General features: G+C 53.0%; 1 protein-coding gene across 2 annotated transcripts in view; it reads right to left on the bottom strand.

Moving 5' to 3' along the window:
* Positions 1 to 8,885: 8,885 nt before the first annotated feature.
* Positions 8,886 to 13,418, bottom strand: part of SH2B2 (SH2B adaptor protein 2) — a 56,086-nt gene continuing 51,553 nt past the window's right edge. For both annotated transcript variants that reach the window (XM_056819801.1, XM_056819802.1), the window contains exons 8-9: positions 11,038 to 11,209; positions 8,886 to 9,661 (exon numbers count right to left, since the gene is read on the bottom strand). In XM_056819801.1, coding sequence (XP_056675779.1) covers positions 9,327 to 9,661; positions 11,038 to 11,209 — 507 coding nt within the window. In that variant the 3' untranslated portion in view covers positions 8,886 to 9,326. The remainder of the gene's footprint in view (positions 9,662 to 11,037; positions 11,210 to 13,418) is intronic.

The raw sequence follows: 13,418 nt of genomic DNA on the forward strand, positions 1-13,418 counted from the left end.
AAGGAGATCCTCTGAGGGAAGCTGGGTGGCTCAGTAGATTGAGAGTCAGGCCTAGAGACCAGAGGTCCTGGGTTCAAATCTGACCTCAGACACTTCCCAGCTGAGTGACCCTGAGCAAGTCATTTGCCCCCCATTGCCTTAAAAAAGAGGGAGATCCTTCCCCATCCCTCGAGGGGTGAGGAAGAGAATACTCCTCCTGTTCCCCATTTCCATCATAGCCAGTTCCAAGGACTGAGCTGCATTTGGCTTCCTTTAGCCAACAGTCTCTGTCTGTCTGTCTGTCTCTCAGCACTAGAATGTAAGCTTGCTGAGGGTAGGAGCTTTGTCTTTTGGTCTTTCACCCCTAGCATCTAGCACAATGTTTGGTCCATGGTATGTGATTAAGAAATGCTTGTTGGAGGGGTGGCCAGATAGCCCAGTGGCTAGAGAGCCAGACCTGGAGATGGGAGGTCCTGGGTTCAAACTTGGCCTCATACATTTCCTAGCTGTGTCACCCTGGGCAAGTCACTTTACCTCAGTTGCCTAGCCCTTACCACTCTTCTACCTTGGAACGGGTACTCAGTATCCATATTAAGTTGGAAGACAGGGAGTTTTTTTAAAAAGAAAGAAATGCTTGTTGGATGACAGATTAATTTTTAATAAGGCAACTGGATTATTCCATTCTCTCCCCATCCAGGCCACCATTGTCCACACAAGCCCCAGGCCTGCCCCTCCTTTTGTCCTTGGTGAATTCACCATCCTTTAGTTTTCCTCTCACATCTCCTAAATATCACCGAGGACGCTCCCCTCCCCAAAAGCTTTTGCTCGTGTGGATTACATCTATCCACACTGACCATATCAGAATTTAAAATGTATTTGCATCACGATGAAAAGAGCTTTGACCTTACGGAGCCCTTCAAAGTGTTTCCCTGGACCACATTCTGAGAATCACTGCTCTAGACGCCCAACTCCTCCCTCGGTTTCCAGGCTATCAGCCAACTTCTGTCTTGACTAGCTTCCCTCCCCACGATGGCCTCCATCGTTCCCATTATTGCAGGGATGATATTGCGGGGATCCTACAATCCATCCCTAGGCCTTTCCAACTCTCCAGCCTACTCATCTCTCACCCTTTCCCTCTGCCCATTACTCTGCTCCTGCCTGTCCAGCCTAGAAGAAGTCTTTCTCATTGTCCTCAGAACACTTTCATGTTATGTCATTGTAACCGGGACCTCCCAGAGCTTGGAAATCCCCCGATTCCTCTCCGGTGGCCTCCCGATCACATTTGACACAGTCGCTGCTCTAAACACTTCCACTTCAACCCCTTCCCCCTCATTTTCAGCAGATGCCCGAGATCCTGATTTGATAAAGCTGATGGAGGCCATCGGTTGTAACTGGTCGACTCTCCGCCATTTTACCTTGAAATCTCTTTTCTTCTCTGGTCTCAGAAAAAGAGGTGTCCTCCCTGCTCCCAAGGGCAACCCTTCTACCGGTGCTTTCCCCTTGATTTCTTCTGGTTCCTCTTTGACTTTATTCCATCTCCCCCTCCGTGCACCCATCAGATGTTCCCAACTGGCCGTCCCACAAGCATGTCAAACTCAGAGTGTACAAACAGAACCCAGGATCTTTTTTCTCCCCAAATCGATCTCTCTTCCCAAATTTCTTTCATCTCCATCAAGGGCACCCTCTAATTTCCAGGCACTCTAGTTCATGAATCACAGTAATTCTCAACCCATCAGGCTCCATCCAACCATTTGACAAGCCTTGTCAATTCTACCCGCACAATATCTCTTGCAACTGTCTGCCTTTCCCCATTCACATGACCAACACCCAGTCCAAGCCCTCATCTCTCTGCCTGGACTATTGCCATAGCTGCCCACCCGGTCTCCTTGTTCCACATCTCTCCCCATTCCAAACCATTCTTCCCACAGCTGCCAAAATGAGGTAGCTAGGTGGCCCAGGGATAGACAGAGCATTACACTTAAGAGTCATGAAAACGAGTTCAAATCCTGCTTCAGAAACTTGACTTGAGATGTGATTTTGGGCAAGCCATTTAACTACTCTTACCTTAGTTTCCTCACCTGTAAAATGGGAAAGTTGTACTCTAAGGTTCCTCCAAACTCTAAATTTATGACTCTAAAACTCCCCTGCGAAATTAAATTCCTAAAGCATCCTCCAGCCAAGTCATTCTCACCCTCAAGAAACCCCAGTTTGATCCTAGGATCAAAAGCAAACTCCTCTGACATTTAAAAATCTCGACCAGTTGGTACCTGTCCAACTTTCAAGGCTCATTACCTACAAATCCCCTTTCTTCAGGTCCTTGACTACTCATCTGATACTGTTTCCATGCTCAACATTCATTTCCGGTGTCCTTGACTTGCCCAGGTCATCTCTCTCAAGCGTAGAATTCGCTCAATCCCTTCTCACCTCCACCTCTTAGCAGCCCTCTCTCCCTTTGAAGCACAGCTCCCACCTCCTCCTTGAAGCCTTTCTGGATCTTCCCTCCCCAACTGTTGGTTTACTCTTGAGATTACTTCACATTAATCTTCCACACACAAATCCTTTTTCTAGGCAGGGAGTAGAGGCAAGTCCTTTAACCTCTCACTCAGTCCTGCTGGCAATTCCTTAGTGTTCGAGATGCTTGCTGACATGTCAGTAGAGGGAAGCCCTCACTTGGGAGTACCCAGACCAATGAAATCACAGGTCCAGTCCCTACCCTTATATCTGGCATTTACCTTGGATGCACTTACATGCGGCCATGCTATTTTTATAGCCAGAACAAAGAGATGCTCCCTGAGGGCAGGCACTTTCATTTTTGACTGTCTCTCCACATGTAGCTTGGTACCTCACCCATGGTAGGCTGATCGCTTTTTTCCCCTTGATTCCCCTAATGTGTGCTGCCTCTTTGAGGGCAGGAGCCGTCTCAATCCCGTATTTGTAATCCCAGGGCTGAGCAGCACAGAGTCTCACACATTATTGTTCAGTCACGTAGGATCAAATAGTCCATGGAGTTTTCTTGGCAAAGATACTGGACTGGTTTGCCGTTTCCTTCTCTAGTAGATTACAGCAAACAGAGGATAAGTGACTTGCCCAGGGTCACACTGCTAGTAAGTATCCAATTCCAGATTTGAACTCAGGCCTTCCTGATTCCAGGTCCAGCATGAGCCATTAAATTCTTGGTTAGTCCTGAAAGCAAACATACTTTCCTCTCCCCAAGCTACCATTTTGTGATTCTCATTTCACTCACTTCCAAGTATGTAGACATTTCTGGCTGGAAGTGCCACCAGAGCCCCCTGGAAAACGAAATCCCCTGGGCTCCCCCCCCCCTTCCTGCCTGCCTGATTTTTATCATCCTGAACCGTTCTCCCAGTCACCCAGGTTCAAAAACTCTGAGTCATCTTCGTTTCCTTCCTCTCCTCGGATGGCCAATTAGTGTCCACAGACTGTTAATTCCACCCACAAGGCTTAATCCAATTCTCCTTCCCTTCCTACTCCTACTGTCTCCGCTCTAGCTCAGGCCCCCATCACCTCTGCCCTAAGACTATTACAAGAACTGCCTAATTGGTGTCCCTCCTTTCAGGTTTCTCCTCCCCGCCAGCCATCCTGGACTCCCCTGCCAATTCATCTCCTCTGATGAGAGCTGCTCACTACCCTTTCCTGCTGAAAAGCCTTCCTGGTTCCCTCGCTCTGCCAAAGAACCTGGAAACTTCAGGACCCTCCCGAGCCTGCCCAGACTTCTGGGCTCCTCTCATGCTGTTCCCTGCTTCCAGCCTCTCCCTATTTCTATAGAGTTGCCAAAATAATCTTTCTAGAACCCAGGTCTGACCATGGCTCTCCTGCTCAAGAATTTTCTGATGTTCTACCTCCACAATCTAGCTCCCACCCATCTTTCCCTACGTTTAACAGATCCCTTTGGGGAACACTTTATTCTAACCCAAACGGACTTCCCTGAACTCTGAATTCTATTTCCCACCTCCATGATTTGCACTGGTAGTGCCTTACCCCTGGCACTCACTCCCTTCTCAGCTTCTTAGAATCCTTAGCTCCTGTCAAGGCTCAGCTCAAGTCCCATCTCCTCTGGGAAGCGTCTCCTGGGGTTTGCAGCTCTCTCTCAGTGGCTTTTCCCTTCTCAAAGTGGCTTTACTTGACTCATCTGTGAGTATGTGGCACCCTTTAGTAGAATATAATATCCTTGAGGGCAGGACATGGTTCTCTCTTTGTAATCTCAATGCCTTGCACATAGTATGGCCCTACTAATGGGGCAGCCAGGCTGCAAAGTGGTTGGAGCACTAGGTTTGGAATCAGGAAGACTCATCTTCCTGGGTTCAAATCTGGTTTCAGACACTTGCTAGCTGTGTGACCCTGAGCAAGCCACTTCACCACGTTGGCCTCAGTTTCCTCATTTGGAAAATGAGTTGGAGAAGTTGGAAGTGGCCAACCAGTCCAGTGTCTTTGCCAAGAAAGCCTCCAAAATAGGGTCACGACATGACTGAAATGACTAAAGCACAACGGCAAAGGGACTCCCTCCATGTTTGTGTAATAAAGTCAGTCCGCCGGGGCGGATTTGGTGTAGTGGATAGAGTTGGTCTTGGCTAGGAAAACCTGAATCCAAGCCTTGCTCCTGACATACACTGGCTGTGCCACCCTGGGGAGGTTACTTTCGTGTCCCAGGTAATTCTTTAAGACCAGAGCTGTAGAGAAGGCATCCGTCTGCACTAGTGGAGGGACTTTCCTCCCCTGGAAGTACCCTGAATCAATGAAATCATAGCTCTGGATCATATGACCAATGAAGGGTTCCTGCCTTACAGCGCAGCCCCTTCTGGCCTTGGGACCTCCATGGAAAGGGCCGACGGGAGGTTACTCTCCATCTGGTCCTTGGATGCTAGGCGGGAGGCACATCCTTTGCCTCATTAAAACTGTCACTCGAATATGAGCCAAGGTCTGCAGCAGATCCTTCTCTTTGCCTGGGCTAACAGCCCCCTCCTCCCCTCCAGAGTCCCAGACAGCCCTGGGTCTGAGGGACGTGGCTTCCCATCCGGCCTTCCTTTCGCCAGCCGGCACCTCCATGGGGCTAACAATGCCCCCAGGACCTACCTGCCCCGGTCTGGAAGGCAAAGATGGCGCCGGGGCTTCAGCCCCTGGGGGGCTGGCTGCTTTTCCCAAGGCCCCATTCTCCGCAGACACTGTGGAGGGGCTCCCCTCTCTTTAGGGGAGCAGCTGGCTCCAATCAAGCCCTCCCCACCCTGCCCTTCTCTCTCCATCCCCAGACAAAGACTGGTCGAGCCCCTCCTTGTTCCCAGACTCCATTCTCAGGCAGAGGCTCTTTGGGACGACTCCAGAAAGTCCGCCCTGGATTCCTCTGGACACAAATGAGGGAGAGGCCTAGGAACACACACAGTCACTGGCTTCAGATCCAGGCATCGGGCCCCGTTTGATGACTGCCTCTGGGCAATGGGGGGATTTGGGGCAGACCTCCTGGGAAGTACAAGGGAATCCAGTGCGGTGGAAGGAGCCCCATCGAAGGACCTGGGTTCAAATCCCAGCGCTGCCACTTCTGGCAGTAGCACTGGGCTAATCACTTAACTCTCTGGGTCTCAGCTTCCTCTAAGGTCCTCCTCCAGTTGGGACACCCATGATGCTGCTCTTTTCTGATTCCCCCTTTCTTATTCCATTGAGGTCATTTGCTTTCCTGGGTGGATAGCAAAGGGGCGCCACAGCTGGTTCCTCTCAACCTTTCCTGCCCTCCACTCAAGCTGCCCAGTGGGCCTGGAGGTCATTTAACTTCAGGAGGGGACCCCCCCCCCAACTTCAGCAAACAAAACAAGGCTAAGCAAAACCCCATCCTTTGGCTTTGGGATTCTTCCTTTGGTGGCTATTGCTCCCCAAAGCTGGCCAGGGGCCTGCCCCCCCAAGTGTGAGTGGAGGGAGGTGGAGTCATTGTCAGGCCAGCTCCCTGGACATGATCAGAAGGCTCTGATCTGGCTCGCCAAACCCAGGCTGAAGAAAAGGGGGAAGGGAGGAGGATGGCAGGGCAGGGAGCCTGCACCTGGGTCCCTAGCTTGGGCTCTGGGCAGAAATTCCAGGGAGGGCCTCAAACTTGAGTGGGGAACAAGGAGATCATGACTCCGCTAGCTTCTGAACTGAACAAGTGGCATTTCCTCCTGCTCTGGAGATGGGCAACACAGAGCTGCTCTGAGAGGGGTCCGTGGGCTTCACAGACTCCCCAAAGGGTACGGGACACACAAAGCAGGTAAGAAGCACCGTGCTATGTGGAGAAAGGGGAGAAGCCCAGCCCTGTGGGAAGAGAACAGAAAGGGAAGTCCCACCTCAGAGAGAGAAACAACAAGAATCTTCTGCCTTTTTATCACCCCAGGAAAGATGTCCTTTCTCCACATCAAAGGGAGTGAGGACTTCATTGAACACAGGACAGACACTTTTCAGGTCGGTGGCATGAGGAAGGGAGTCTGGTATCTAGAGTCAGGGATACCCAAGTTCAAATCCTCCCTCAGACACACCCTATGTGACCCTAGGCAAGTCACTTCTCTGCCTCAGTTTCCTCATCTGCAAAATAAGGGAGCGGAACCGTATCACCTCTTCCAACTCTAAAATCTACACTCTATGATTCTTTGGTCCCAGGGCAAACAAGCTTGTGGGTCCCCCATCTCTTGGTTCTGATCAGCTGAGGCTATGGTCCTACCAGTGACTATGTTGAATTTTGGAGACAGAAGTGGCCTTAGAAATCCTGCCCCGGGCCAGAGCCATTGCTGCCAGGCGGTGAGCAGGTTTGTGACATCTCATATGTTCCTTGGAGTATTGATTGGTGTCCCTTCCTCCACACCTAGCTCTGGGCAACGAACATAGCAGATTCTCAATAACTGGTGAATGGAGGCCTGCGGTCTCTTCCCCTCCTATTGTAATCAATAACTCTCCATTATACCAGCAGGAAGGCTGTACCACGTGCATCGCTGCAAATTTCCAATCAAATATGCGCCTGCCTGGACTACCACTAACTTAGGTTTGCTGCTTCTGTGTCTGGAAGGCAGGGACTGCCTTTGTTTTGGGTGTAAGCTTGGCCCATAATATGTTCTCCATCATTCCTTTTTCTTCCATCCATCCATCCATCCATCCATCCATCCATCCATCCATCCATCCATCCATCCATCCATCCATGCACAGACAAGGAGATGGAGGCCCAAAGCTGTTAAGTGAATCCCTGGTTTCCTTCAGGATCCAGTTCAGCTGCTCTCTTCTTTTTAGATCGCTGCCCCACCAGCCATTAAATTACCTTGTGTTAAGTGTGTATGTTACGTATATACGTATACATGTTTGTCTCAACTCTCTCCCCCACCCTCCCTTAGAACGTAAGCTCCTTGAGGACAGGGCATAGTTCAGTGTTGTCTCTGTGTCTAACACACTGGCTGGCTACCATTCGGGGCTTAATAAATGCTTGTGGATGGACTGAGCTCTCACAGATGGCTCTAATCTAGGTTGCGTGTCAGGGTTCCATTCTTCCGCCTCTGTTCCTCTTAACTTCTATCTTAGTCTTTGTTCTAAGACACAAGATCAGCAAGGGCTTAAGTGACTTACCCAGAGTCACATAGCTAGAAGTGTCTGAGGTCAGATTTGAACCCAAGCCCTCCGTACTCCGGTTCTGGTGCTGTCTATCCACCGTGCTACCCAGCTGCCCCTACACCCTCTCTCCATCCCTCCCTATTTCCCCATCTTGTTCAGATGATGTCTGACAAGACTACATTCACATTCAATTAATGATCTGCTCAAGAGGAATGCACAGATGCACAGAGCATCAAGGCTGAATGATCCCAGATCTAAAGCTGGAAGGGCCTTGGGGTGGGGGTGGGGGGTCACTGGGTCCATCCCCACTGGTGTCCCGCTGCAGCCAAGGCAACTTGCTCAGAGTCCCGTTTGTCGTAGGTAATGGATCCAGGATTAGAGCCCCAGCACTTGAGCTCCCAGTAGAATACTCCTACTTCCCCCAAAGCCCTTTGCATGGGGCTGGGCAGGAAGGACCATTTGGTCCATATTTGCTGACTTAAAAACCAAACCATTAACACTCAGCTAGGCGGGCTAACCTTGGCTAGTTGTGTATGTTTGGGGAAGAGAGCAATGAGCTCGTCCATTGCCACTGGATTTGGGAAGTGTGGGAGGCCAAAGACTCCCACTAGAGGGATAGCCTGGAAAGGACCGCCATAAAGCCCACAGGTAGGATGAGGAACCTGAGAACTGGGGTTGACCAAGACCTCAGTTGTCTTTACATCCCACCCTCTCATTGTGCAGGAATGGAAGGTCTTGGAGATGATGAATGGCCAAAAATCACACAGCTTTTGAATCCAGGTCTTTTGACCACAGATCTCAAAGCCCTAGGTTGAAGGCTATAATTGGGAGTCAGAAAGACCTGAATTTGAATGCTGCCTCAGGCTTATTCACTGTGCGACCCTGGGCAAACAACTCAACCATTCTGTTCCTCAGATTCCTCCTCTGAAAAGAGCAAGGATAGATTTCTACAGCCTCTCTACAGCCTCCCCAGCCCCTTTCAGCTCCACATCTCAGATGTGATTTTATCATTTCTATTTGATATTTTTCTTTTGTCTCCCCATCTGAACCCCAGGCTGCTAGAGGGCAGGGACCTCCTCCTCTACCTTAATGCCTCTTTAGCTCCGAGCCCCCAGCACCTCATCCAGCCTTTTTATTTTACAGATCAGGAAGCTGAAGCCTAAAAAGCAGAGGCAGGAAGCTTCCAAGGGGCCAGCAAGCACAGAATTCTCTGTCGGCTTTTAGTGCATGTCCCCTTGCTGAGATAACAGGGGTTGGAGAAGGAGGAATCTGGGGTTTGGGGCCAGGGGAAAGAAGGAAAGAGGGGACACGCCAAGAAGGAGGCCCAGAGCAGGGAGTTGCTGCAGTCCCTAAAACAGGCTCTTTAATCACATCATATCTTCACTGAAGAGCTTCGGGTCAGAGCACTCAATCTCACAACCCATGGGCCGCTCCATGGGGGGAGGAGGGAAGGGACAGGGAGGAGGAGGGAAGGGAAACCGTGTCCTGGCCACGGAGCAGTGACCCATACCCCCGCCCCCCCCAATGGGTGAGTGGGTATGTTTCCAGAGCAGTAACCAAGGGAGGTGTGACCAAGGCAGAGGAGAGCATGGGAGAGGGAAGGAAAAGAAAGAGGAGAGACTGGCCACAGCCCCAAGGCCGGCCACCTCTGAAACTCCAGTCAGCCTCTGAGCAGTTCCCCAAGAACCTCGAGGGGTCCGACACAATCCCTGGCGTGTCCTTGCCCAGCAGCCACACAGGTCCCTGCTCCCTGCTCGGGGAAGCCGAGCTCTCCGGGCCTAGTAGAAGGAATACTGGTTCTCCACGGCCCGGGTCCTGTTGCGGGCACCCTCGCTGTCGTGGTAGTCCTCGGCTCCAGAGCCAGGGGGCTCCAGCAGGCGCTCAGCACTGTTGCTACGGCTTCGGGCACTCAGCGTGCCCTCGGTGCGATGGTACTGCGCGTGGGGGACGGTGCCTGAGGAGGAGGAGGCCGAAGAGGAGGAGGCGCCCCCACCCTCGGAGGGAGAAGCTGGCTGGAAGGGCCCAGGGGCGAAGCTGGAGAAATAATGCTGGGTGGGGGGCTCGCTCCAGCAGCTGGGAGGAGGAGGGACCGTGCCGGGAGCCGGGCCAGGGTCTGCCAAAGCAAGCACAGAGCGCGTCAGCGGGCGCGGGCCCTCCACGGTCAGCCACGGCCACCCCGGACCGCCTTCCCCATTTGTGTGCTCAGGCGTCTCCCTGGGCTGAAACGCGTCCCCATCTCCGTTTGTCCGTCCTTCGAGGCCCATTCCTCTCACCAAGACGCCTTTGGCTGGGCTAGGCTGCGGGAGGCCAGACCCCAAAGGGAAACCCTCCTTGCCCTCAGGGCGCTTGTGTTCTGCGGGGGAGGGGGAGGATGGGGAGGGGGCTGGGGGGGCCTGCAAGGAGCCAGGGCTGGCCGCACTCCTGCTGCTCTGGGTCACCGTGGCGCTCCACCTCTCTAGGCCTCAGTCTTCTCATCTGTGAAATGAGATGGTTCCCCCCCCCTCCCCCCCCCCCCCCCCCCCCGGGTCTCTACAGCTGTGCGGATAGTGTTGTCCCTGTGTGTGTGCTCGGCCAGGGCCTGCCCTCGCTCCCCGCCTCTAGGGATGCTTGAGGAGAAACCTCCGAACCACAGGCCCGAGTGGCCCCCTACAACGCGCTTTCCTCCCCGCCATGATGGCGATTCCTGTTTCTACACAAAGAAAGGCCATTTGGTCGGAAGGAGAATCCCCTCCGAAACATTTCTCACAAACGGTCAGGTTGGGGAGCCGTATGGGTGGCTCAGAGGATAAAGGGCCTGGCCTGGAGAGGGGAGGTCCCGGGAGGAAGTGCCTCAAATTTGGTCTCAGAGACTTCCAGCCTCAGACAGCCACTAGATGTGTGATCCTGGACAAGTCACTCAACCTCTGCCTTGGTTTTCTCCTCCGTAAAACGGGGATAATTACGGCCCTTCCTCCCAGAGTTGTTGTGAGGATCAAAGGAGATAATCCTTGTAAAGTGCTTAGCAAGTGCCCAGCACACAGTAGGCATCTAGAAATGCTCCGTCTCATACCCTGGGTGGGAGGTTGTATAAATGCCACCATTTTCCTTTCCCAGGGACACACCCCTCTAAGGCTCAGGGCCTCCACCCCACACAGCCTGCCTCCAGGCCTCTGTCTTCCTGTTTCAGTCTGACTCGCCTGAGAGCCTTTATAAACCTTCCCATTCCAGGAGATGGGCTCGTCCTTTGCTGGGGTGGAGGGGCTCTGGGGATCCCCCAGCCCGGGAAAGGCCTCTGCGCCGGGAGGATGCTTGTCAGCTGGCGCTCCTCTGTGGACGGGGTTCCCGCAGGCAATGCCGGCTCACCCGGACCCATGCCCACATGTGTTGCCCTGCACCAGCCCCTGGCTTCACCCAGGGAGGGAGGAAGGAGTGAACACATCAGAGCGGCCACCCATCCTGATGGGCCCTCACCACCGCCGGGCCACCCAAAGCAGAGGAGCTTCCCCTTACCGGGCAAGGGGGCCTGGGCTAGCACGTAGCTGCGAAGGGTGATGTCGGCAGCTCCTCCGGACTCCAGGGGGATAGGGTGGGTGTGGAAGTGCCTCAACATGTCAAAGATGGACTGGAACCAGAGATGCTGGACGTGGCACTGACCATTCTCATTCAGGGACAGGCGCAGGTGCTGTGGGAAAAGACTGGGATCAGTGAGGAGGCAGCAAAGGAGGAAGGAAAAAGAGAAGGAAGAAAGGAAGGAAGGAAGGAAGGAAGGAAGGAAGGAAGGAAGGAAGGAAGGAAGGAAGGAAGGAAGGAAGGAAGGAAGGAAGGAGGAAGGAAGGAAGGAAGGGAGGAAAGCAGGAAGGAAGGAAAGAAGGAAGGAAGGAAGGAAGGAAGGAAGGAAGGAAGGAAGGAAGGAAGGAAGGAAAGGAGGAAGGAAGGAGGAAGGAAAGAAGGGAGGAAGGTAGGAAGGAAGAAAGGAAGGAAGGAAGGAAAGCAGGAAGGAGGAAGGAAGGTAGGAAGGAAGGAAGGAAGGAAGGAAAGCAGGAAGGAGGAAGGAAAGAAGGAAGGGAGGAAGGGAGGAAGGCAGGAAGGAAAGAAGGCAGGAGGAAGGAAAGAAGGAAGGGAGGAAGGCAGGCAGGAAGGAAGGAAGGAAGGCAGGAAGGAAGGCAGGAAGGAAGGAAGGAAGGAAGGAAGGAAGGAAGGAAGGAAGGAAGGAAGGAAGGAAAGAAGGGAGAGAAAGAGGGGGAAGGAAAGAAGGAAGGAAGGCAGGAAGGAAGGAAGGAAGGAAGGAAGGAAGGAAGGAAGGATGGAAGGAAGGAAGGAAGGAAGGAAGGAAGGAAGGAAGGAAGGAAGGAAGGAAGGAAGGAACGGAAGGAGGGAGGGAGGGAGGAGAGGACAGAGGGGGTTGGACTTGTAGTGGCAGAATTAGGAATAAGGCAATTAGATATTCAGACTAGATGCCCCCTAAGACCCCCTAAGTGTTAAGAGGGTCAGTCTCAATTGAAGACTGGGGCGTCTGGCATCATCTCCTACAGTGCCTCTTCCTTCAAATGCCTGCGGTGCCCTGAGTTGGAGGGAGAAGATGTAGTAGCTGCCCTTGGAGAGTCTCCAGTCTGATGGGGGAATCACAGTCCCCTTGAAGGTTGAAAAAAAGACACAGAAGCATAAATGACCTGCAGGGACACTTGGCAAAGAAGAAAACCCAAGCTGGGCCACAAGACTATGGAGAGATAGACTAGCAGGGTATGGAAGCATAGGGCAATTCGAGACTTTGAAGAGGGCTGACCCCCTTTCAAGGCCTCAGTTTCCCTCCATGTAAAACAAGGAATTTGGACAAGGTAATTCTGGGGTCTCCTTCATCTCTTCCTCTGAGGTCTTTTGGTCCAAAAAGAGTCATCTGAGGTCAAAGAAAGTTTTCTAGGGAAAGTGAGTTTCAAGCAAGTTAGTCTGGAGGGAAGGAGGGCGGCAGGCGGGAGAGGTGAGGGAGGGAAGGGGAAATGGGCAGCTCTGGGGTGGTTAAAGAGGGGAGAGTGGATGGTGGCCAACCTCTGGGCTGGTTCCTGTCCTGCAGAAAGGTCTGCTTGGCTGGAATGTTGGGCCAGCCAGGGGAGTGGCTACCCAGTTGAACAACCCAAGGTGCCCCCTGAGCTGCTCAGATGAGACAGGTTTTAACTTCCTCTCTTCTCCCGTCTTCTGGGTGGAGGCTGAAGGAAGATCAGCTGGACCTTGGGTCAGCCTCGGCTCGGACCTCGGGACCCTGAATCCCGGCAGCCCGGGTCGTGCCCCTCAGCCCAATGCTTCTCGGAGCTCTCCTCGGGGTTCCTACTAGGGCTGACCTTCCTACGGCTCTTTACAGCTTCCCTCTCCCACTTCCAGCCAGCCTGTTAGCTCCCTCTTCGAAGACCATCCATGCCCGCTCCAAATGTCTGCCAGAGAAAAACAAATGAGCCCACTTCCGCCTGGGAATTCATTAATTGCCTGGTTATCGGAGAAGTTGGCTGGCGAGGGTGCGCTGGATTCCAAGAGAAGAGCCCCTGAGGGGGAAGGCATTAACTCGGAGATGATCTTTAAGATATGCAAACGTCTCCAGCGCTGCCAAGAGGCTGCTGCAGCTGCACGCTGGAGGGAGGGGATGCCCACACAGGGCGCACCGGCCATGTGTAACATGACTCCTGTCCGAGGAGAGGACAGGAGCATCTGCGGGACACAGGGACGGACTGCGGCCAGAGGGGAGGGCAGCGGACCCAACATCCACACGCCTTCCCCTTCCCTCCACGGCTGCCATCTAGTTACCCACAGGGATGCCCTTCTTCCTGCCAGCCAGGCCTAGATGGCTCCTTCCTGCTCCAGATCAATGGCCTATAACTCTCAATTATCCCTGACGATGGGGGTAG

This window comes from Monodelphis domestica, chromosome 2 (assembly GCF_027887165.1).
Source record: "Monodelphis domestica isolate mMonDom1 chromosome 2, mMonDom1.pri, whole genome shotgun sequence".
Taxonomy (NCBI): domain Eukaryota; kingdom Metazoa; phylum Chordata; class Mammalia; order Didelphimorphia; family Didelphidae; genus Monodelphis; species Monodelphis domestica.